Source organism: Plasmodium brasilianum, chromosome 1 (assembly GCF_023973825.1).
Source record: "Plasmodium brasilianum strain Bolivian I chromosome 1, whole genome shotgun sequence".
Classification (NCBI taxonomy): Eukaryota; Apicomplexa; class Aconoidasida; order Haemosporida; family Plasmodiidae; genus Plasmodium; species Plasmodium brasilianum.
The window spans coordinates 304059-328006 of record NC_090114.1 but is presented as its reverse complement, the minus strand read 5'-3'; the positions used below and the strand labels follow the sequence as shown (position 1 = coordinate 328006).

Sequence of the window (23948 nt, the reverse complement as noted above, 5' to 3'; positions counted from 1 at the left end):
TATAGTAACAGTATTCGTAAACTTGTAACACTGAAATTTTTTTTTTTATCGTTTTTTAACATTTTAAATGATACTTAAAGATTAATACACGTAACACTACTGTTTTTATATACTGTAATAATAAAAAGAAAAGGGCGTATTTTTATGTAATAAAAACAAAATAGGAATATACTTATTAAAATATAAATATTTGAGGGGGAAAAAGTCTATATCAAATGAATTATTATATAGGAAAAAGAGGGGAATAAAAACAAAAAAGGAGGAAAAGAAGGAAAGAAAAAAATGGTATCGTAGTTATATGATGGATATTTGTATAAGTCATCTTTATAATAGACAAATAAAAAAAAGTATATTACAGGATGTATTTTACAAATTAGAAAATTATGATAATGAAGGATTTTTATGTTTTGATATAAATTCAAGTGGAAATCTGCTGGTAGCTTCCTCTAAAACATCTCTTTATTTTTTCCACATTTTAACTGGTACTTTGTTAGTACAATATTGCTATTCTAATGAACAAGAAAAATACAAACATCTGAAAAAAGACGTTTTCGAAGAAGTAAATATAAATTCCTTTGACTTAAATGGAATAAATAATGGTTATAGCCAATATAGTAATAAAATTGGGGATGATAAAAATGAAGGAAACTTTAGTGGGAATCAGAATGGCATGAACCATAACGATATTGAATATGATCAAAAAGACGGAAATGATAATAATAACGAAGATGCGAACAGTGGTGAAAATACTAATAATGATGAACATGTGAACTATGATGAAAATGATAATAATGAGGAAGAAGTCAACAATAACGAAGATGCTAACAATGATGGTCATTGGGATGAAAACAAATATGCACAGTATAAGCAAAGCAAAAATTGTGTAGAAGACTTAAAAAATAAAAACGAATATGATAAAAATTGTGCTACTGCAAACATGACAGATAACTTGCAAAACGAATATTCTGAGAAGTTGTTTACAGGAAATATCTCTCCTTTTAATAATGATTTTGAAAGAAGAAATAATAAAAGAAAGCAATTTTCATTAAAAGGACAAAAGATGAAGAAAGTAAAGAAACGTTCTAGACACCCTCAGAAAAGTTTAAACAAAAATCAAGATAATACAAATTGTTCAAAAAGTAAAAATAATGACTGTAGCAATAAGAAAAATTCAGAAGAAAAATTGGAAGATGAAAATATATATATTAAAAAAGTACAGTTTATAAAAAATGATGAGTATTTACTATGTATATCAAAAAGATATTTGCACATATATAAAATATGCAAATACCCTATTACTAGAATAGTGTATATTGATTTATTATATTTGTGTATTGGAATTGAAACAATTATATCGGACAAGTTATTTTTTCCTTGTTTCTTTTCCGAGTATTTTTATTTTTTATATAAAACAAATGAATATAAACGATCAGAAAGGGTCATTAATAATGCTTTAAATAATTATGCTATACATTCAGTGACCCCCAATTCGGATATAGATATGACTAAATGTAAGGAAAAGTCCGATTATTTTGATATGGGCAAAGAAGTGGATATTACGCACCTATGTATTGGGGATGCTGCAGGAGAAAGAGGACATTTACACATTTTAAAAAAATTTTATAAATTGTATGAAAGTTTAAATTTTAAGAAAATTAGAAATTTTGAAATGTGTGAAGTTAAGTGTATAAGTTTAAAAAAAAAAAATTATATAGATAACGATGAAAAAAAAACTGTTTATATAATAGATTTGATTTTATGTTTAAAGGAGCAAATTCCATATGTGTCAAGAATATATATAGAACAAATAGGTGAGCATATAAATGAGTTAAATAAAGAATATATGAATGATTATATTGTTGATATAAATCAAACGTTTCCCCTAATTTCTGTTGAACATATGAATATTACATTTCAAGAAAGCGCAAGAGAAAGGTGTGCGCATGTGAAGAAGGATACGGTATATACAAAGAGTAAAACAAAAATTAAGAAAAAATATTTGAAAGGATTTTTAAAAAACTTAGTCAATAATCAAGGAAGATGTGTAAATCAAAAGGAACGCAAGTATATGATCAGTGGTGTGGGAAACGTTGAGACGATAGAAGATAATATAAAAATTTTAAATACCACAGATGGTCATATCAACCAAAGTAGTTGCTTATTAAGCATTCATTCAGATAACGTTGATGAGAAGGATAGCTCATGCAATGAGGCAAAAGATAAGGATGAAAATATTGGAGAAAGGAAAAACGAAGAAATTTCCGATTTGACGAAATATTACGAAAATTATGAAAAAAATAGAAAATACTTAAAAAAAATAGTGAATGGGTTTTTTCCTATATGTTTTTATAAGAAAGGATGCAAAAGGAGGTTTAAAGAATTACCAACTGCGCTAAATATATACGACAATTTAGATAACCTTTTGAGAGAGAATGCTGAGAAAAAAATATGCATTTTGGAGGGAGAAGAAAAACTAGAAGGAAAAGAAGAAAAACAAAAAGACGTAGCAGAAGAACAAAAAATAGTATATAGGAGAGAACACTTTAAAAAGGAAAATAACCACTACATCTTTGACTATTCTGGAAAGGATAAAAACAACTATTTTAAATTTCCATGTGATTTACTAAGAAATAAAAATACGCTTAAAAATGTGAATAAATATAGGAATGTAGACAAGAACAGTCACTATGTATTTGTGGGTACGTATTCTTATATACTTGCGTTCGAGTTACATTATATAAAAGAAGGTGCTATTATAGAAGAAAATGAAAGTAGTAAGATGAACCTGTTCACAAATAATATCGCATGTGAAAAAATAAAAATTATAAAAGATGAAGTATATAAGGTATATAATAATTTCTTTAGAACTGTCAAAACAAAAAAATTGTTTGAAAAAAAAATAGAATTAAAATTTTTATTTAAAATATATTTGGGAATAGTAGCACCTTTAGAAATTGTTATAAGAGAGAAGGGAAACATTTTATGTGTTAGAACACAAGAGAAAGTTTTTTTGTACAAAATTAATTACAAATATAGTGTTGAAAATTCTTTAATAAATGAGAATGAAAGAGGAAATAGTAGTAAAGGGGTTCCAATCTCTGCCGATACAAATAGTACGTCGAACAAAATGGGAGACAATTCTTCATTAATTGAATCCGAAAAAAAAGAAAACGAGAAAGAGAAAACATTTATTTACAGTCGTATTGATCAAATATGTTTATATCACACAATTCATAATCCTATTCAAAAAGAAATACATGAGTTATGTTGTTTTAGTGAAGACATTTATCACTCCAGCTTATTAGTTGTATCTTTAAAATCAGGAATATACACATTATATATTTATGACTTAAAAATGATGGATTTACAAAATGCCGTTAAGGTGAACATTTCTGCACATAAAGGGTTTAAACAAATAAAATGGGTAAAATGTTATGATATGTTAGTAGCTTTGTCAAATGTAGGGAATTATATATTAATTTTAAAAAATAAACATTTAAATAACTGGAGTTTTTTTATATCTGACTTTGAATTGATAGATTCAAATATTGAAGTAATTGAAGAAGACAATGAATTTGATTTTATTGAAAACATTCAACCGAAGCATAAAAATATAGATGATGATATATGGAAATATTTTATAATTTATTTAAATATATTTGTAAAAAATAAAATATGTATTCAGAATTTAAAGCACCCATCTTGTCTCTTTCCAATGTTATACACGGGATATTATAAAAATTGTCCAAAATATTTTTTTTACGACTCAAATTATGACTTTTCAAAAGAAAATTTCTTGAATTTCAATTTAGATGCATCTGTAGAGAAAAAATGGGAAGATACAGGAAAAAACGGAAAAAAAAAAAGTAATAAATTTTTACAAATAAGAGAAAATTTGTTTCATTACACAAATTTAAAATTTGAAGAAAAAGACGAGACGCAGGAAAATGATTTGTTCATTGTGGACAACTCTAATACTGTGCACTTATTCACAAGTAGCCCAATATATTATTTATATTACAAGAATATAATAAATTTTTCAATTTAAATGTAAATTGTGTCATATTATATTCATTACTTTCTTTCATTCATGCTTTCTTCTTTACTTTTTAAGCTTCACTTTACATGCATCGTGCATTGACGTTAAATAGGAATAAGTTCTTCCACCTGTTTTATGTTATTTCATTTTATTATGCGAAAGGATTGAATAAATAAACCTGTGCGTTGTGCGCAATGTGAGGTATGTATTTATATATAGATATCACATGATCTTTATATTTTACTGTTTTATTGCTTCATTTAATTATTTTATTAAATTGCTTTATTTTACCGCTTCATTTTACCGCTTCATTTTACTGTTTCATTTTATTAGTTTATTTCGCGGCATTATTTTATTGGATTATTTCACTGCACCATATTATAGGTTTATTTCAATGCTCCATTGAGTTCGTTTATTTTTTCTCATTTTTTACATTTTTATCAAGTATGATTTGTTAAGGGTTATTAGAAATTAATGAACCTTCTGACTTTTTGAAATATCCACTTTTTTGAATACATTTTCATAGTTGTCATTAGCATATTTATTTTAATAAATATATGAACTTTTATTTAAAGGATTCACCATACTTTTGCTTTTATTATCATTATTATTATTATTATTATTATTATTATTATTATTATTATTATTATTATTATTATTATTATTATTATTATTATTATTATTATTATTATTATTATTATTATTATTTTATTTCATTATTATTTTTTTAATTTTTCCTAACTTGGGCACGTAAATCATTTTGTGCACAATTTTGCTAAAATTTACTTGTCTTTTTATGGGGGCAAAAATTTAAATAATTTGTATCTCATTAGTAGAGCAGGTAAAGATGATCCATGTTTTGTTTAAGCAAAAAGTAAACAGATTAAAATAAAAATATGTTAACATAAATGATGAAGAAGTTTACTAATGAAATAAAGACAATTTTTTTTTCTTTCTGTAACAAAATAATAGTGCTTCAGTTTATTCAAAATTCGTAAAAATTACTACTTCTTGAATGTTCCTATTTTTAATGTTTTATTTTTTAGGTTTGGAGCTGCAAACTTATAGGGATAAGGGCTGTTATTTATGCTTAATTTATCTTTGTTCCTTTTTCTTATTTCTTCACATACATGATTCTTTTTTTCCCCACAAAGAATACTCAAAAATTAATGACTGGGTAATTGTATGTAATGCTATTCTTTATAACATTAAATAAGTGCGAATTTTCTATTGCCGCTGCTATTCTCTCTTTGTCATTTAGTTGTTTATTTATGGAGTGCTCCGAATTGTGAGAACCTGGGTATATGTAAATATTTGTTTTGAAATTATTCGATAGAGAATATTGTAATTTTATGCTTATCATTAAACCAATGAGTGTAGCTAGTGAACAATTTGGTATTGTTGGAGTAAAATACACAGTAATCATTTTTTCTTCAAGATTTATATAAATATTTTTCTTTTCAATTATTTTCAAATTTTCTAATGTATAAGAATATTCAGGGTCTTTTATATCTCTTAACAAATCAAAAATATCATCTACGTTTATTTTATCTTCTTCATAATTTAAATCACATAAATCGCTTACATTGTATAAGCTCTCTTTTATTGTCTGTTCGTTTAAGAATATATATCTTTCCTCTTCATTTGAGTTGTAGAGAACAGGGTTTTCATTCTCAGGTATGTTATTATTCATTTTACCCTTGGAGAGTGGGAAAGAAAATGTGTTACTCAGTGGGCAAAACTTTGGGGTGGATGTTCTGTAAGTTACATGTTACACGTTTTACTTACAATACATGCATACATATATATGTTATGTGTACATGTACGCAAACATATATATACAAACGTATATATATATATATATATGTATATATTCATGTGTCATAAATGTGATGCTTCTTGTATACCACGTGCCAGGTATTATTTATTCCTTTTTCATATATTACAAGGTTCACATAATTTTTGTATCATTTAAATAAGCAAATAAAATTTTCATAATTTTCATATCTTTTCATTCATCATTTCTGGAAAAGTGTCTTTTATTTTAAGCTACTTTTTTACTATACTGCTTCATACTTTGAAGTTAAAATAATGCAGATTATAATAAAAAAAAAAAAAATATATTATATAAATATGCTCAAGGTATCCTTTACTATTAATGTTTTGTAAAAAAACAATAGTTAAAAAAAGTAAGTTTAAAGTGAAAAATATAAAAAGAAAAAAAATAAATTTTCTTTTTAAAAAATATAACGTATAAATTTCAATCAACATAAAAAAAAAAAAACGAAGGTTAATATTTGTGCCAAATGTTAAAAATAAAATAAAATAAAAATATTAAAAAATGATTAAATAATGCGATAATGAATTAACGAAATAACGAAGTAACGAAGTAACGAAGTAACGAAATAACGAAGTAACGAAGTAACGAAGTAACGAAGTAACGAAATAACGAAATAACGAAATAACGAAATTTTATATTACAGGGTAAAATATACCGCTTCCATATAAATTTCAGTAAATAGGAAGTGTACATAAAAGAGCTCATTGTTTAAATGCACCTTCGTATATATGAAGAATGGAACATTTTTTGCCCCTATAAATGAATCATAAAAAAAGTAAAACATAAAATAAGGCCTCGTACGGAAGGAAACATGTACAAATTTACATTCTTGTAGAGTGTGCAGAATGCGTTTAGGGAGCATATATTTGCATATTAAGCAGATATGCATAAAAGTAAACGCATATAAGACCATATGAATAAGCACAAAAGTATATGCACATAAGTATAAAAACAACTGTGTACGTACATATGTACAAACACACATGTATAAGCGCATTCGTATACATGTACATGCATGGCCACGTGGAAAATTCATCACTCCCCAGACACGAGGCGCGATTTTATTTTTCCATCCATGCTTCTACAGATGTCTATTTCATAACGGTCAGCGTATCTATTAGGGACCATTTTAAAATGTTCATATTTTAAAATAATAGAATGTATATGTTTAAATTGGAAAAAATCGTAGTTAGAGCTTTTTATTAAACGATCAAGTTCTTCTACGTTACAAAAATGTAAATCTAAATATTGATCATAATACGTAGTTCCTTTTGATAAAAATATATAGTAAAATTCGTACCTTTTGCTATTACAATTTTTTAAATCTTTATAAAAGCTCATATAAATTGTATTTTGTATGTTGTTGTTATTCTTCTCATATTGTTCTATTTCGTTTTCCAAATTTATTATATTTTGAATTATTAAGTTGGAAATTTTTGAAAAATAAAATTTCAATGTATTTATCAAATAGGAACTTGTATCATCATCATCATTTTCTCCGTCATATGAATTCATTTCGTTTGAAATTACTTTGTCATTACTTACAAGGTTAGTTCTTAAACCTTTTGAAATGCTATTAGGCTGTACTAAATTGTTATTGGCTTTTTTTTGGGATATCTCCTTAATTTCTTTCCCCATTGTACCCACATGACAGCTATTTGTAACAAGATTTTTATGTACTTTTTCTGATATATAAGTAGCATAATTTTTTTGCTTCTTATTTTTACAAGTAATTATAGGCATAATTGCACTTTCTATTTTATGTATAATTTCAATATTATTTAAGTTAAAAATGTAGTTTATTAAATTCCATAACAAATAATGAATGACAATTGATGCAACACTTTCACAACAAAAGAGTAATTTCCTTTTGGCATCGTTCAATATATTTATATATAAATCTATGTACTGATTAAGATTTTTTCTGAGGTCATTCTTTTTTATGTTTGAATCGTCGTCGAGTATTAATTCCGTTTTGTCTTTTTTATTACCATAAGCAACATTAATCAGATTTGATATTTCGTTGATATAATTATTACTATCTATAATTTCATATAACGAATCACAGTAGGTCAAAATACGAAGTTCATCAACGATACGTAATTTTTGATCTAAGAACATGAGAAAGATGTCCTCTTCGTTTCCTTGTTTTCCACTACATGTTTTAGTACTAATGCCACTTTGCTGTTTTATATATGCTTTACTGTTAACTGTATTTTTTATTTGTCTGTGCTTAATGGTATCATTTTTCTCATTTTCTTCTTCCATTTTTGAAACATCCCCTGTGTTTATTACATTCTCTTTTAATTTCCATATTAAGGAATACAACGATTCGACTGATATAATTTTTTCTGATAGACCATTGAGTGAAACGGAACTATATATTTTATGAAAATTTCTCAAAAGAAAATGCGGGTTGTTTTTATCTTTAAGATTGTTATTAAAATTTCCTACATTATATTTAGTTTGGGAAGAATTAGGTAGGCTTTTATCTACATATAAAAAATGGTACTTATCAGAATATTTTATAATTTCCTTATTATAGAAAATTAAAAAATTATATAATTGCATATATTTTTCTCGCTTTTTTATGATAAAAAAAGTTTTATTTATTCCAAGTCTACTACTGCATCTACGAAGGTCAATTACAAGCTCTTCAATAGTTTCTCTCTTCAAGAAGTAGAAACATAATATATATATGTAAATATCAATTATTTTGAAAATATAATCGTTTATTTCTTCTTTTATGTTGGGTAATAATTCTTTAATAGTGAAATAGTTGTGTAGTATTGACGTTAACATAATGCTAGAATTTGATACAACAAGGTCAAAGTTAACAATTTCAAAATTTTCGAATCTGTATACCTTATTTTTTGTTTTATTCACATTGGACTTTTTACATATTTCACTGTCACAATGGTTGTACGTGTTTTTTTCCATCTCTTTCATGTCACAACTAGCAATAAGAGTAATAGGGGTGAAGTTACTTTTCTTTATTTTTTTTTTCTTACCTAAATATGAGCTCATGTGTAAATCTTCAGGTTCACTTAAGTCCTTATCTGAATATAATTCTTCCTCTAACTTTTTAAAATTAAAATTGATTAACGGGTTTTGTGAGAAAGGTATATTTAAATAAGCATTAAACTCTTTCTTATAGAAGGATATAATATTGAAAAAATGAAGCCTTTTTTTAAAAAGGCAATGATTTATCTTTACAGGTACACGTGACCAACTGTCCTTGTTGATAATATCATTTAATTTTTTACTATTTTGGTAAAAAAAATTTGAAAAATTATTTTTAACTTTTCTTTCTATTTCTTCATAAATTATGTTATTTTTTAGCAAATTTTGAAAATAATGAATCTTTTCCTCCTTTCCAAATGTTTTAACTTCTTTATATTTTTTGAGAAAATATTCTTTGCATATGTCTTCTACGTTCAATTTGTGTTTATCATTCTGCTGTTGACATTTATCGTCTCGTTCTTTATTGGTAACATATGAATTTATGTGCAATCTTTCTTCGCTTTTTCCGCCATTTATTACATTGTTATTTATTACACCCCCAGGATTAACACCGTTATGTACGATCAATTTGGTTGCACTTTCTTTTTTTACTTTTTCGTTAAAATTTAAATTTACCCTAGGATGAGCTTTCCCTTTTTTTCTCCTTTGAACCATCATAGGATATTCTGCCTCTACTTCCAAAAGTTTTTCCTCCTCTTGATTTACATGCAGACCATGACGGATGTCCAACTTGTCATTCAAATTTTTATTTTCTTTATCATTTACATATTTCTTGTCCTCCATATTTGCAATTTTTTCTTCCTCAAATTGTTCACATCTTTCATTATCGTCTTTTCCTTTTGGCTCTTCTCTTCTTAATTCATCCTTGGTCAAATTGTATATGAGGTTGTTCGAGCAATTATTCTCAAAGAGAAAAGAATTCACACAGAACATAATAGTAATAACTATATATGTAAATAAGTCATTAAAACTAAAATTTTCAAATCGAATATGCTCAATAATTGTTTTAATTACTTTTTCTATATTTTTTATAAACTTACTTTTGGCGTTTATCAGTTTCTTCGCATTTCCCCTGGCAAATTTTATATATTCCTCACATTGTTCATATTTCGAACTTTTATCTCTTAGGTAAGTTTCTACCTTTTCTTTAATATTTAAACAATTTTCTGATGAGGTGAAATTTTCCTCATTCAGATTTTTCATGAAATATGTTATGATGGGCAAATCGTAACACTCTTTTATCTCGTAAAATTTAGAAAAAATGGAGCGGTCCTTTTTGTTCTTACAAATATCGAATAATTTCTGCAAGCTCAAGTTGTCATCATGGTCATCATTTATTGTTTTATCTTCCAACAATCCACCTTCTGACTTTTTATCTTCGGAGTGGACCTCCTCTGCCTTCTTACCTTCCGGGTTATTACCCTCCATTTTACCAGTACCCTTACATTTATTTTTATCAATGTGCATACTTTTTTGTTGGAATTTTTTTTTATTATTACGATCTACACATAATTCGTTAACATGATCAATCAAGAAATCTTTTTTTTTTTTTTGCTTATGTTGTCTTGATTCTTTTGCATCTTCCTTTGAAAGAAACTTCAACACATAGTTTTTATGACAATTTAATAAATAAATGATGATGAAATTATACTTATTCAAAATATCAATTACAATTTCATAAATTTTAAGAAGAGAAATTAAACTATCTTTTTCTTTTAATTTTTGTACTAACTCATTTAGTGGAATAAATAAAAAATTGTCTTCTTGAAGTTGGTTTTCTCTGTTTTCATACGTGCCAGTTGTTTTATTCGTATCTGATAAAGAAGTTTTATCCTTTTTTTTCTCTTTATTTAAATCATATGAATTTTCATAGGTATTTATGAGCATATCATTTATACTAACTTTTGTTGAAAAAAGAGGGCTTTCCAAATTTTCCATATGATGTTGTTCTGTGTCTGTAATTTTCATATTACCTGTGTAATCTACTACGTGTTTATTTAAGTCTGCATTTTTATGAGGAAGCAAGGTTTGTATGTATTCATTATTTTCAATTATTATTCGATTATCGTTAGGAAGAAATAAACTTTCTTCTGTTTGTTTCTCCCCTTTTTGGGAATATTTCACTTCTTCGATATGTTCCTCTTTCAGGGGTTCCCTTTTTTCTTCCCTCTGTTCTGACTTTTCTCGTTTCTTTTTTGTTTCCATCTCTTGTTCTCTGTCCCTCCTTTCACTCACTATTACAAATGAAAAAATGACCTGCTTTGAAATTTTTTGAAAACACTGATAGACATAGGCCAACAAATTCTCAATAAAATTAAAAGGTTTTGATTTAAAAAGTAGGTAATAAATTTTGAACGATTTTTCCAGTTGAGTTTCCAAGTTTTTTTTTGAATTGTCTGCAAATAAAAATTCAACAAAGTTTGCTTGATTTTTTTGTTTTAATCTATTAAAATATTCCGAAAACATTTTTTCCTTTAAATTACATATGCATTTAATGTTGTGTAACAATGTGACATTATTATTTATAAAACTGAACAACTCATAATATATTACAGTTGCATATTCATAATCTCTTTTTAAAATATTTTTAAAAATTAATTTATCATATATAGATATGATATATATAATTAAAATTATTAAATTAATTTTTTGAGACTTTTTTTTTTTTGTAACAAGATCTATAATGTTTAAACTTTCTTTGTATTTCTTGTCTTGTAGCATTTTTAATTCGTTTATATTTTCTACTAATAAATCTTTAATATTACTAATATAATTTTCTATATCTTTAATTTTACTTGTATTGAAAATAAAATCTTTATATTTTTTTTCCATTTTTTTATATATTGCCGTTTCTATTTCTTTTCTTATGGAATTTAAATTATTTATTATTTTCATAATTTCTTCTACATTGTAAACATTATTAACTTTTTCAAATTCATGTTCAAAAACGAATTTTTCTCTTTCTTCATAGGTATATTGTTTATTTGTGTTTTCTGAAATGAAATAATTATTTACATGACCCTGACTTTTTCTCATTAATTTACATAATTTATTCCTTTTAACCTCTCCTTCGTCCCTATTTTGGTTTAATATAATTTTTTTATTTTTATCATTTTCGTTCTTTATGTCTAAAATGGGCGATGTGCTACTACTATCGTTTATATGTTCTTCGTGTAATTGACATAAATTGCCCTCATTGTATGTTGATGCATCATAATTTGAATAAAAATAAATTTCATTCCCTGTAAGGTTATTTATGCTACTAGTGTCAAAAATTAAAATTTGGTCATATGGGGTTTCTTTATTGTCCATCTTTTTTTTTTTTGTTGTTTTTTTTTTTTTTTTTTTTTTACATATAATTATATTATTGTTGCATTTTGCTTATATTATTCATTTTTTTTTTTTTTACAAAAAAGAAAAGCGAAATAGGAAGACCATAATGTAACACTTAAATTGACATTACATTTGGTAAATAAAACAACACAAGCGAGATAAAAAATAATAAATATATGAATGAATTATAAGAAGCGTTATGTGTACAATTCTTTTTACGTTTAATCTTTCGTTGCTTTACTAAAGGTGGAAAAGCAATTAAAGAAAAAAGGAGAATAAAAAGAAAATTATGTTTCTACTTGGAAGTTCAAATGTTTCTACGATTGTTCATTTGCTTCCCTCAGTTTTGCTCAATTTTACTTAAAATTAGAAAGAAATAATATACTGTACTTCTTATGCGTAAAAGTTATTTTTTTTTAAATTTTGATGTTGATGGAATAATAAATGAAAATACACTCGTTTTGAAAAATTAAAAAAAAAATTTACAAAGAATAAAGATTTTTTTTTTTTTTTTTTTTTTTTTGTATATATTTGTAAGAAATGTATAAGAGAAAACATAAACTAGAAAAGAATATTCTTTTTAAAAATTAAAAAATCTTACACATATACCCAAATATACATGCATATGCATATACAAATTTACATGCTAATGTAAGTAAACATGTATTACATACATTTACTTTCGTATATGAAAAACAAAATAAAATTCTATATATATTTTTTAAAAGATACAATATCTTTTAAATCAGTATTTTTTCTTAATTACTTCATGTGATAATGTCATAATTATTTCTAGTTTAGTTTAGACTTTTTTAAGTTTGTCCGTAGTTCTGTTGGTCCTTGGTGCTATAATGCTGTTTTATTAATTTTGGGTGTTGGGCGCGTGTTACGTATACATATATATATATGTTCATGCCCGCATACACACATAATTCTAATAAGCGCAATGAGACAAAAGGATTATTTTAAGAACATATTTATGGATATTTCTTTTTTTTTTAAGATTTATTGAATATTTTATTTTTTCCCCATGTAAAAACCATCATGTTGCAAAGTCAGGAGTATGGTTACAGTACATATATTTAAGGAAAAATAAAAAGAAAAATTAAGCATACGTTTATTATTATATATACATAGCCTTAGATATTTCCTCCTATTAGGAGAATATATATATATATCACGATAAAATACTTGTAAATACGAATTACAAGTGAATGTGTATATGATTATTTATTTTTTTTTTTTTTTTTATATTTCAGCATGAACGGTTCGTAGTTTTAAATTGAATTTTTAGAACCAGAATAAAAATAATTATAAAAAGAAACTCAATTGAAAAATAATGTTTATACATATATAACGTGACATTAAAAAGAAATCCCTGTTTTTATTTTTTTAAAAAATATTTTATAAGAATATTATCCATTAATCCCTGATCACGTTTTCTTTACTGATATATATTTTTTTTTTAAATACCATAATTTGCGATATAATATGAGATCACCCTTATGGAAGCTAGTTTTGTTAGTATTCCTGTTTGTAATATTTTGGGATAAATTAAAATCTCATGTAAAAAAAAAATACGTATTTATTTAGTACAAATATATATATTGGGCAGAAACTATGCGCAAAGTTAAATGTATGTATATATGTATATATATATATATACCATTCATAAACATGTTTAAGTCTTAACATTTGATTTTTGTTAAATCAGAAAAGCAGCAAGGGGACGGATGTTGGTAATCAAGCGCCTCCTGATATTTCAGAGGGGGAGAAGGAAGACATTATTAAGGAATTTGCTGAATATGATTTAAATAGAGATGGTATGTTATTTTATATAAATATATAAACTAAATTCACGATTTTTTGGAAATTATTAAATATATACACATATTTGTAAATGCTTATATATATATATATATATATATGTACATATAAACATACTAGCGACTGTTAGAATGTAACCCGTTAAAGCGGAATTAATATTTGTTCTGTAAAATGAGAAAAAGAAAATATGGCAATAAACTTTTAAAAGATATTAAAATGTTTTTATTTCTTTTTAGCATATAATTTACGAAAAAAGAAACCTACAATTATATATAATAAATGTATTACCTTGTTTGTTAAAAATTACGTGCTAAAATATATTATTTTGATTTATGCTATGTATGCATACATGTGTACTGATTTGCTATTATGTATTTCGTTGTTATTTGTTTTATTTTACTTTGTTTTGTCTTATTTTATTTTCCTTATTCTTTATTCTATATTGTGTGCTATGTATTCTGTAATCTTTATTCTATATTCTGTATTCTTTATTCTTTTTTTTTTCTTTTTTTTTTTTTTGCAAGGCTTAATTGACGCAGAAGAAATTTTGAGAGTCTTAAAAAATATGAAAAAATCAGACTTTGTTAATTTCTTTACTGAGGTAGATTCTAATTCTTCGGGAACAAGTAAGGAAGGCGTTTTTTATCCTTTTACATTTATGCGGATATATTATTTTTACTAAAAATTTTTATACATTAGTTAAATGATTTATTATGCTCAAATATTTATTCTTTTCTTATTTTAGTTTCACTTAAAGAATATATGATATTTATAAGCTCAAACTAAAACAGTGTGATCATAATATAAAAGTCCCCCAATAATGAAGCTTAATACATTTTGGAAATGGTATGGATATTAAAACTATCGTTTAAAGGGTATAGTTCTATGTAGAATTGTGTTAGATAACTTAGTGTTTTTTTCAAATTATTAGATCATGCACATATATAAACTTGTTTGTATATATACACAAAATAATTGTGTTTTCATTAAATCTTTACTATATAAATAATAAACTTTTCTTATTTTTGAAAAAGAGTGGGAGAAAAAATTTATTTTTAAAAGGGTTTTGTAATGTGGATATATTATTATTTTATTTTTCTTAATAATTCTTTATATTATAAACTTATATATTTTTTTTTTTTATAAAAAGATGAAGGAAAACTTTTGTACTAAAGTAAAGCAAAAAAATTAAGTTAATTTTTTATGCTTTTAACTAATTGAATGTGGCATAAAAGCAGTAAGCGCACATATTATCATATATAAGCATATGTGTTGTTGTCATTATGTATATATATATGAATACCCACTTTTGCGTTCTAAAAATGAAAACCCACCATAGTTTAATGCACTAAACTTTATTTACTATAAAGAAAGATGTGCTGAAAAAATTTTTATTAATAGGAACTCTCAAAATTCATAACCTTCTCTGTATTAAATATATGAGAATAAAAATAATACGTAAGAGTAAAGTAGTTCGTGAGGGCTTAATACCATGTTCCTGTAACTGTAACATACCAAGGACAGTAGTGCAGATTGTTCTATATATACTAAAAAATATATATTTATTTTATTTAATAAAAAAATATTTGTCCTTTCTTCTGCGAAAAAAATTTTTTTTTTTCTTTATAAAGCATAATTGTAATCTTACTGAGTTAATTACGTATTGTACATTAAAATATTAATTTTTCTAAGTGAAAATTTCGATATTATGAAATTCTGTGAAAAATTTTTAAAATGGGGGGTAAACAGTATACTGATTGTTATGATTCGCTATTACAAAGAAAAAAAAAATGTTTAAACGTAATTTAATGATACTTTTTTCTTTGTTTCAAGTTTTTTATTTAAAAAATTTTTAAATATTAAATGAATTTTAACTTCGTATCTAAATGTAGTAAAATATGGTTTCAAATTTTGTGAGATTTATATGATTATATAGCGGAAAACATGTAAAAGTGTGAAGAATATTAAGATGGTATATTTTAAAAAATAGAAAATAATTTTCATATTGTAATATTATAATATATATATATATAATTTGTATATACTTAAAAAATAATAATAGTGAACAGCAACAGTATTTATTTTTAAGTTTAAAAAATTTTCCGATGAACCGGAATCGAACCGGTGACCAACAGATAACCATTACAACTACAGTCTGCCGCTCTACCAACTGAGCTATCATCGGTATACTTTCTTTTCTATGTAAAAGTATATATATATATTAAAAATAATATTTTTACTCTAGGGAAATTTTTTTTACAAATTGTTATACTTACATATTCCAAATTGATTTAATATTAATTTAAAAAAAAAAAAAAAGTTAATTATTTTTAAGTGTATTTGTCAACACATCAAAATTTAAATAAAAAAAAAATATATAAATGAAAATTTCACCTTTTATTTATATTTTTATTTTTTTTACATGTAAAAATTTGAAGATTAATTTCTTTACAAAAAAAAAATGGTAAAAACACTGTTGTTAATGGAATGTTTTATGATGATAATTCAAGGTTTACAAGGTTTACAAGGTTTACAAGGTTTACAAGGTTTACATAAAAAAAGTAAGAAAAATTATAATGAAAGATTGGAATTAATACATATATATTTTAAGACGTTTATTATCTTCATTTTAATTTTTCATTCACTTTTTAATGATTAAGGGCGGCTAGCTCAAGTGGTAGAGCGCTCGCTTAGCATGCGAGAGGTACGGGGATCGATACCCCGGTCGTCCAACATTAAGAAGTAAAATTAAAAATAAGTTTCATTTATAAATATTGAATCACCATTCACCATTATATTTATGTAAACAAACAGTAAATAGTAAATTATTTAATATTAATATATATATCTAAAAGAATATATATAATATGAACAACACATTATAAAATATTTCTATTATTTCTTATATATATTTATCACTAATATTATTTATAAAATAAATACCATAAATATTGTAAAAAAAATTAAAAAATTCTTATTTTTAAAATAAAAGATTAAGCATCATACCTCTTATAAATTATGTTTATAATATTTATATATACATATGAAACTTAAAAGAAAATCCTTTACTCTAAGGATAAGGCACGTTAATAGTTTCCCGTGTTTATATATATACTCTTAGCTAACAGAACATTTTGATTTTTATAAATGTATGTGTAAACAATTTTACATGAAATTAAATTAAAACATTTAAAATTGATGATTAATTCCTTCGATTTTCTTCGCATTAAGATACAAAAAAAAAAAAAAAACACTTAAGAAAAAATTTGCTGCTGCGCTTTCTATTTTTTTTTCTTTTCATAATATTCTGTATATGCTGCGTTTTATTAAAAATTATCCATACACAATATTTTCAGAATTTTTTTTACGTATGAATTACTTCAGGAGATTAATATATTATTTATTCATCATTTTTGAAATTATGAAACTAAATTAGTATTAACGAATAATAAACAATAAGTCAAGTTGGAAAATGTTTTATTAATTTTTTTTATCTTTTTGAAAAAAGCTCAAAATTCGTTTTAACATATTCTTTCAGAGCTCTCAGCTAATAAAAATAATACTTCAGTAGTACGAACTATAATAAAAAATAATTTAATTTTATGAAGTTCTAAAAAATGATCTTTTTTCTCTACTTTTTTTTTTATAATATGTGTGGAAATTATTTTATTTTTTTTTTTCACTGATGTTAATATGTTACTCCTTTTAAGGTTTTTTGATTATATCTTTGTTTTCCCGCAGTTCACATTTGTTTTCCACTGTAAAATAGTTTCTGTAAAATTGAATGGGAAATAAATTACGATTTCATATTTGTTTTTCCATTTATTTCCTAGCCAATATGTATAATTATAATTTTTCATTTACCTCATAAAAGCAGTATACGCCTCGGATTTGCTATGCGTGTTTATGCAAACATGTATGTACATACATATACATATATTTGGATGAATGTACTAATTGTTACCAAAGATGCCCATGTTACTATTTGTATTGCGTATTACACACATTTTCAATTATCATCATTGTTTCAAGTATTTCTAGAAGTAATATATATATACATGTATGATTTTTTGGGTAACGTATGATATTTTATATGCTCCTCAAATGGGTTACTCCATTGTAATGCTTCATCATTCATATGTACTACTTTAGTGTTTTATTTGTATTCCTGTTTTATGATATCATTACAATAATATATATAGATTTGTATCATAAATTTAGGTAGAACAAAAAATGCATAAGCTGCGAAGGAATTTTTTAAATAAATACTTTAAAAAAAATACTTTGTACTAGCATCTTTTATATTTTGAAAATTCAAAAGCTTTGAAATTAAAATATATATATATCCATAAATATAATATTTTTAATAATAATTAAAAAAAAAAGGATATTTAAAAAATGATTTATTATAATTACACTTGTAGATGGGGAAAATATTAGACTGAAGCATGTATGCAAAGTCTAAGAGGAATACAAAACATGTTCACCCAAAAAGAAAAGAAAATTAAAAAAAATAAAATGAAAAAATACTTACGTAATACTGTAACTTCAACGTAATTAAATGATTCTAGGGAACAACTTAAAAATATAACCATTTAAATTTTATTGTGTATTTAAAGTTTTTATATAACTTCAAAAAGAATCATGTTTGTGTCCTACGTTTAAATGAATACGTTGTATTATATTATCTGGCTGTGTCTCTTGGTTTCTCGATTTTTTTTTTTTTTTTTTTGATATTTAATGGTCTTCTTTTACCTGAGACGCAATTCAAAAAAAATTCTCCTTTTATAATAAATGTATTTTTGCTTTTTTTAATGGTCTATCATCCCATTAATTAAAATTACAAGCTGCGAGAAAAGTCATAATAAAAAAGAATTATGTATACAAAAAGTAAAGCACAAGTATGAATAGTTCAGAAGTCAATGATATAACCTTAAATAGTACAGTAAGAATAAAAAATATAATTCAAATAATGTATTAAAAAAAAAAATTTTCCCCCTTTTCATTTCACCCCCTTTAACATATTTATAAAGTTTGAATCCAGAACATGTAAAATCTTTATATAAATGCCACAAAAAAAAAAAAAAACAAAACAAAACAAAAAGCACTCTATTATGTGTAGAACAGGTAAATTTTTTTATTTTTAATAAGGTATCATTTTATGATATTAAAGAATTCTTATTCGAAAAAGGAAAAAAAATGGAGATACCACATTAATGTGTAAAAATATTTAAACAGAAATAGTCAAACAAATATTAACAATACATTAACGTGGTTACAAAAGGATATATATATATATATATTTTGTTTTCTACTAAAAAAAAATATATTTTATTTTATTATTTTTTTTTTCTGTAAAAATTATAAAAAATATAAAAATTTAAAATAAAATAACATTAAATAGTTTATTAAAGATGCTTAGAACACCATAACAGAAGTAAATTAAAAGATTTAATTGCTGGTTCTTTTATATTTATTTTTAGCTACACTATAATATTTACAAGAGCAGAATTAATAAAAAAATCGCTTAAATGGATTTTTGATTATGTAGTTTTATTTTATTCTTTTTCTCTATTTATATGTATAAAGTATGAAAAAAAAAAATTTTTAATAGAAGAGAATAAAATTTTTAAATAAAAGACAACAATTACAAAAAGATAATAACACAAAACATGTTTAAATTTTTTCTTATTTTTTAATTTATTTATTTTATATGCGTAAAATAAATTAAAATTTTATTAAATTAAGTGTTGTAATAAGGCTTTTTATAATTTTTAAGAATATTTCTTTACTTTTTTTCTTTGCAGATTTATAGAACAATTCTTATTCTTTGGATGGTTGTGCATTTTAAAAAGAATAGTTAAATAATCATAATAATTTTTAAAATAGTTTAGTTGTACCATTTTTTTAAAAGAAATAATGAAAGAGGAAACAAAAAAAAAAAAGAAATATGCGTATTTTTGTGTTTGATATATGATGTATTAGATTCATCAGCATAGTAATACATTCGACATTACGCAATCGTTGAGTGTAAAAAGATCAAATAAATACATATATATTTATTTATATTCTCGAATTTAAAAGATACATACAATTTCTTGAAGTATCTTTTTAGCAATTTAGTCTTGCTCCCATTGGACAACTATATTAGAACGTGCTTGCCAGATCTTAATTATCATTACCATTTTTTTTTTTTTTATTGAATTATATAAGCATGTTCTCATTAAAAGAGTATATAATATACACAATATTGAAGAAACAAAATAAGAGTAATTATTTATAATTTTATATTTGGATAGTTATAATGGAAAAGATAAATTTAAATACAAATTTATCACCTGTTGCAGAACTTCGTGAATTATTAATAGATAACAAGGACTTACAAAGCATTATAAAATCTTGTCATAATGATACTACATTATCTCCTAATACTAAGGCTAATTACTTATTTTTTATGATCTATATTATATTTATCATGTTACTGTTATTAATGTTAATATTTTTTTTACTTAACATGTTTGGTATACATGTTCAAATGATGGTAATATAAAGATTCCATTTATATGAATATTTTTTCGGATATATATATATATATATATATGTATTTATTTATTTATGTACACATATATACATAATTTTAAAGGAATTATAATAAATTATAAAAAGGGGATTTTTTTATAAAAATGTTACTTTTTATTTCTTCTATAGAATACTATAAAACATAAAAAAAGAAAAAGGACCAAGTTTGGACTCTTGGCTGGTGCGCAAGAATATAACAAAGATAAAAGGCATCGTTGTTTAATATAAATTTAGAAAATATATATTTTGTAAATACCATATTCTACACAGTATAAAAGGACTTGCATTTATTTTTCGTTTCCCATACATATATATATGTATATTTGTTTTTTATTAATAAGAAATATACAAAAATTACAAAGATTTAGAGGTAGAAGAGCAAATTTATGGAATATGTATTATATCTTTTCGATAACACAGAAAAACGTTTGCTTGTACGTATTATTCTATTGTTCATATATTTATTCTTTAATCTATTTTATGCAATGAGAGAGCAGGATATTTTGGATTTATAGTTTCTCCTATTGTTTTAAAGAAATTTGTGTATATCTACGTATAAAAATATAGACGTATACGAATTTACATATAGATATGTATTTTTTTATTGGATGGTTCTGTAATAATGAGTTTATATTATTGTATTATTTTTTTTATTTTACATTTTTTCCTTCAATTTAATACGTACAAAAAAAAAACAAAACAAAACAAAAATGTATAATATAATATGGTGTAATAAAAGGCAAAAAGAAGTAAAATTAGTTAACTTAAAAATTAATACAACAAAAAAAAAAGAAAAGAAAATTACAAATTATTATGGAACATGTTCATTGTTCATATATAGCGTACTCCTGAGAACATTACTCTATTCCTGTTTTTGATTCTTTAAAAGTTGTAGAACTTTTATAGAAACGTATATATATATTCTATGCTAAAATAACTGTAATCACTTTTAATTTTAAGATTCTCATATAGTTTAGTCTTCTTTCTTTTCCTAGGAGTATTCGATAAATTAGTTTGGGATATATATATGTTAATGTATGCACATGTGCATGATGTGGGTATATACTTCTTTCCTGTGCAAATAGCTCATAATTGTTGCAGTTAATTTGCGTTTATATAGATACGTCTTGTTCTTGTTCATATGGGACATCTTCTTCAATTGACTTATGAGGGTATTTTTTGTTCCATTCTTCTAATCCTGGGCATTCAGAAGCATCCATTTTTTCATATGCCTCTAAGGCTGCACCTTCGGGAGGTCCTGATTGCCACCATTTAATAGTGTATGGTTCTCCTTTCCAAATAACAATAGATCCATTATCATAATTCGTGTTATAATAATGAGTTGCTTTACCATTGCATGTTTTTTCATAGCAGGTTTTGACCAAAACCCATTCATATCTATCAACACCAGGTGCATTAGTTGAATAGTATGCAGTTTTCCATATAGCTCCATTGTGTTTGTAATATTCTCCTGCTTTAGGTATAACAAGTCCTGAAATGTATTCATCTATAGTACTACAATCATCTGGATTTTGTGTTATTTCTACATCCTTTGGAGGGTGAACATCAGGATTTAAATGTTTCCAGAAATTTGTAATGAATGTTTCTATGTCATATGTTGCATTTGGTAATTGTTCTTTCAAAAATAAGTGCCATATTCCTGCTCCGTCCGCTCTGTTATGCTTATGATTTTCATCATGTATTCTTTTTGCTACTAATTCTACTAATTCTTTATTATCTGGGCTGAATCCACCTCTATTATGCTCCAAAGAAAAGCCTAATAAAACTGTGATATCGTATTTTAATCCAAAATATAGATGGGATAAATACATATCTAGCATAATACTTGGATTTGTTGTGTCTAAATTATATGTTTGAATAAATACAAGATCGATATTGTCCTTTGCTGTGTTAAAGATATTAACGAAAGTTCCTGAAGATAACATAGTTGCTGCTTTGTATAATTCTTCATTTTTGCCCATTTGCTCAGATAAATATTTAGTATTATATGTTGATCCTTCGTCTTTACAGAATGTTTCACCAACTGATACACATGATAATGCTGCATTTGATGATCCAGATATAGAAAGTAATTTTTCTTTTGGAATATTACTTCTTATTAAGTTAACTAATTTTATATAATAATTGGAATACTCTAACTCATTTAAATTGTTAAAACTACCATGTGGTTCCCAATCAATATCTACACCGTCTAAATCAAAGTCACTTACAAACTTTGCTATACTGTCTACATATTCAATATCTTTTTTAATGTCTATCATATATGTTTCTCCTCCTAATGATAAAAGTAAAATAATATCTGGGCGAGCTTTCCTTATACGTCTCATTTCATTAAGCATCACTGCATAAGTTTCATATTCTAAACCGTGTTTTCTTAATAAGAACTTTTGTTTCCCATTAAATGGCCTATTCACATCATAAAGAATATCTATACGAGCAAAAGCAATGTAAAGTATGGACACCATTGGATTGGAATCAGTCATGTGTTTTGCTCTATCACCTTGACTATTCCATGAGCCGTAATACCCGGCTATTAAACCTTGTTTTCTTTTTTTATATTCCTCTAAAATTTCTCTTGGAGGTTTTCTACCATGGCTTCCACCTGTTGTAGGTCCACCTTCTGTTCCTTGCCCTCCCTCCGTTTCGTTTCCACCTTCTGTTTCGTTTCCACCTTCTGTTTCGTTTCCACCTTCTGTTTCGTTTCCACCTTCTGTTTCGTTTCCACCTTCTGTTTCGTTTCCCCCTTCTGTTTCGTTTCCTCCTGTTTCAATTCCTCCCTCAGGTCCATGTCCATGACATCCTTCGGAGCAGTTTCCTTCGGTGTCATTACTGCATTTACATTTGCATTCACATTCAAACTCTTTAGGATTATGACGGTGTGATTTTATATATGACGAAGATTTACGTCCATTTAATAGGTCTTTTTTATTTTTACCATTCCAAACCGTATTCAATGCATTATTTTTGCTACTGCTACCCTTAAGACCTATAGCATATGTATAATACAGCAACGAAGACAGAATAAAAAATAGTGACAAGTAAAAATTCATCTTTTCAAAAAGTAACAAGTTGATGATAATAAAAGAAATGAAAATGTTAAGATATTAATATAACATACAAAAAAAAAATATTACGGAAAAAATTAACTAAAAATAGGAAAATATAAAAACAGGAAAAAAAAAATTAAAGACATAAAAAAAAAAAAGAAGAAATGAATACTAAATAAGAAATAAAATATAATTAAAATTTAAAAAATAAAATATATAAAAAAATAAAAATAAATTT

The 23948-nt window shown here is 24.7% G+C and overlaps 6 protein-coding genes across 6 annotated transcripts; 3 read left to right on the top strand and 3 right to left on the bottom strand.

Moving 5' to 3' along the window:
• Positions 1-301: 301 nt before the first annotated feature.
• MKS88_000413 (uncharacterized protein) lies at positions 302-4048 on the top strand (the record flags this gene model as incomplete). Its single annotated transcript, XM_067215155.1, has 1 exon — positions 302-4048. The coding sequence occupies one exon, from the start codon at positions 302-304 to the stop codon at positions 4046-4048; it is 3747 nt and encodes a 1248-aa protein (XP_067075653.1).
• A 1150-nt stretch (positions 4049-5198) lies between these two features.
• MKS88_000412 (cytosolic iron-sulfur assembly component 2) lies at positions 5199-5732 on the bottom strand (the record flags this gene model as incomplete). Its single annotated transcript, XM_067215144.1, has 1 exon — positions 5199-5732. One exon carries the CDS (start codon positions 5730-5732, stop codon positions 5199-5201), a length of 534 nt encoding a protein of 177 aa, XP_067075652.1.
• A 1182-nt stretch (positions 5733-6914) lies between these two features.
• MKS88_000411 (uncharacterized protein) lies at positions 6915-12215 on the bottom strand (the record flags this gene model as incomplete). Its single annotated transcript, XM_067215133.1, has 1 exon — positions 6915-12215. The coding sequence occupies one exon, from the start codon at positions 12213-12215 to the stop codon at positions 6915-6917; it is 5301 nt and encodes a 1766-aa protein (XP_067075651.1).
• A 1512-nt stretch (positions 12216-13727) lies between these two features.
• MKS88_000410 (centrin) lies at positions 13728-14849 on the top strand (the record flags this gene model as incomplete). Its single annotated transcript, XM_067215122.1, has 4 exons — positions 13728-13802; positions 13951-14059; positions 14588-14689; positions 14809-14849. 4 exons carry the CDS (start codon positions 13728-13730, stop codon positions 14847-14849), a joined length of 327 nt encoding a protein of 108 aa, XP_067075650.1.
• A 5518-nt stretch (positions 14850-20367) lies between these two features.
• Positions 20368-20870, top strand: MKS88_000409 (uncharacterized protein; the record flags this gene model as incomplete). Its single annotated transcript, XM_067215111.1, has 2 exons — positions 20368-20604; positions 20772-20870. 2 exons carry the CDS (start codon positions 20368-20370, stop codon positions 20868-20870), a joined length of 336 nt encoding a protein of 111 aa, XP_067075649.1.
• Positions 20871-21754: 884 nt separating this feature from the next.
• On the bottom strand, positions 21755-23713 carry MKS88_000408 (chitinase; the record flags this gene model as incomplete). Its single annotated transcript, XM_067215100.1, has 1 exon — positions 21755-23713. One exon carries the CDS (start codon positions 23711-23713, stop codon positions 21755-21757), a length of 1959 nt encoding a protein of 652 aa, XP_067075648.1.
• Positions 23714-23948: the final 235 nt, after the last annotated feature.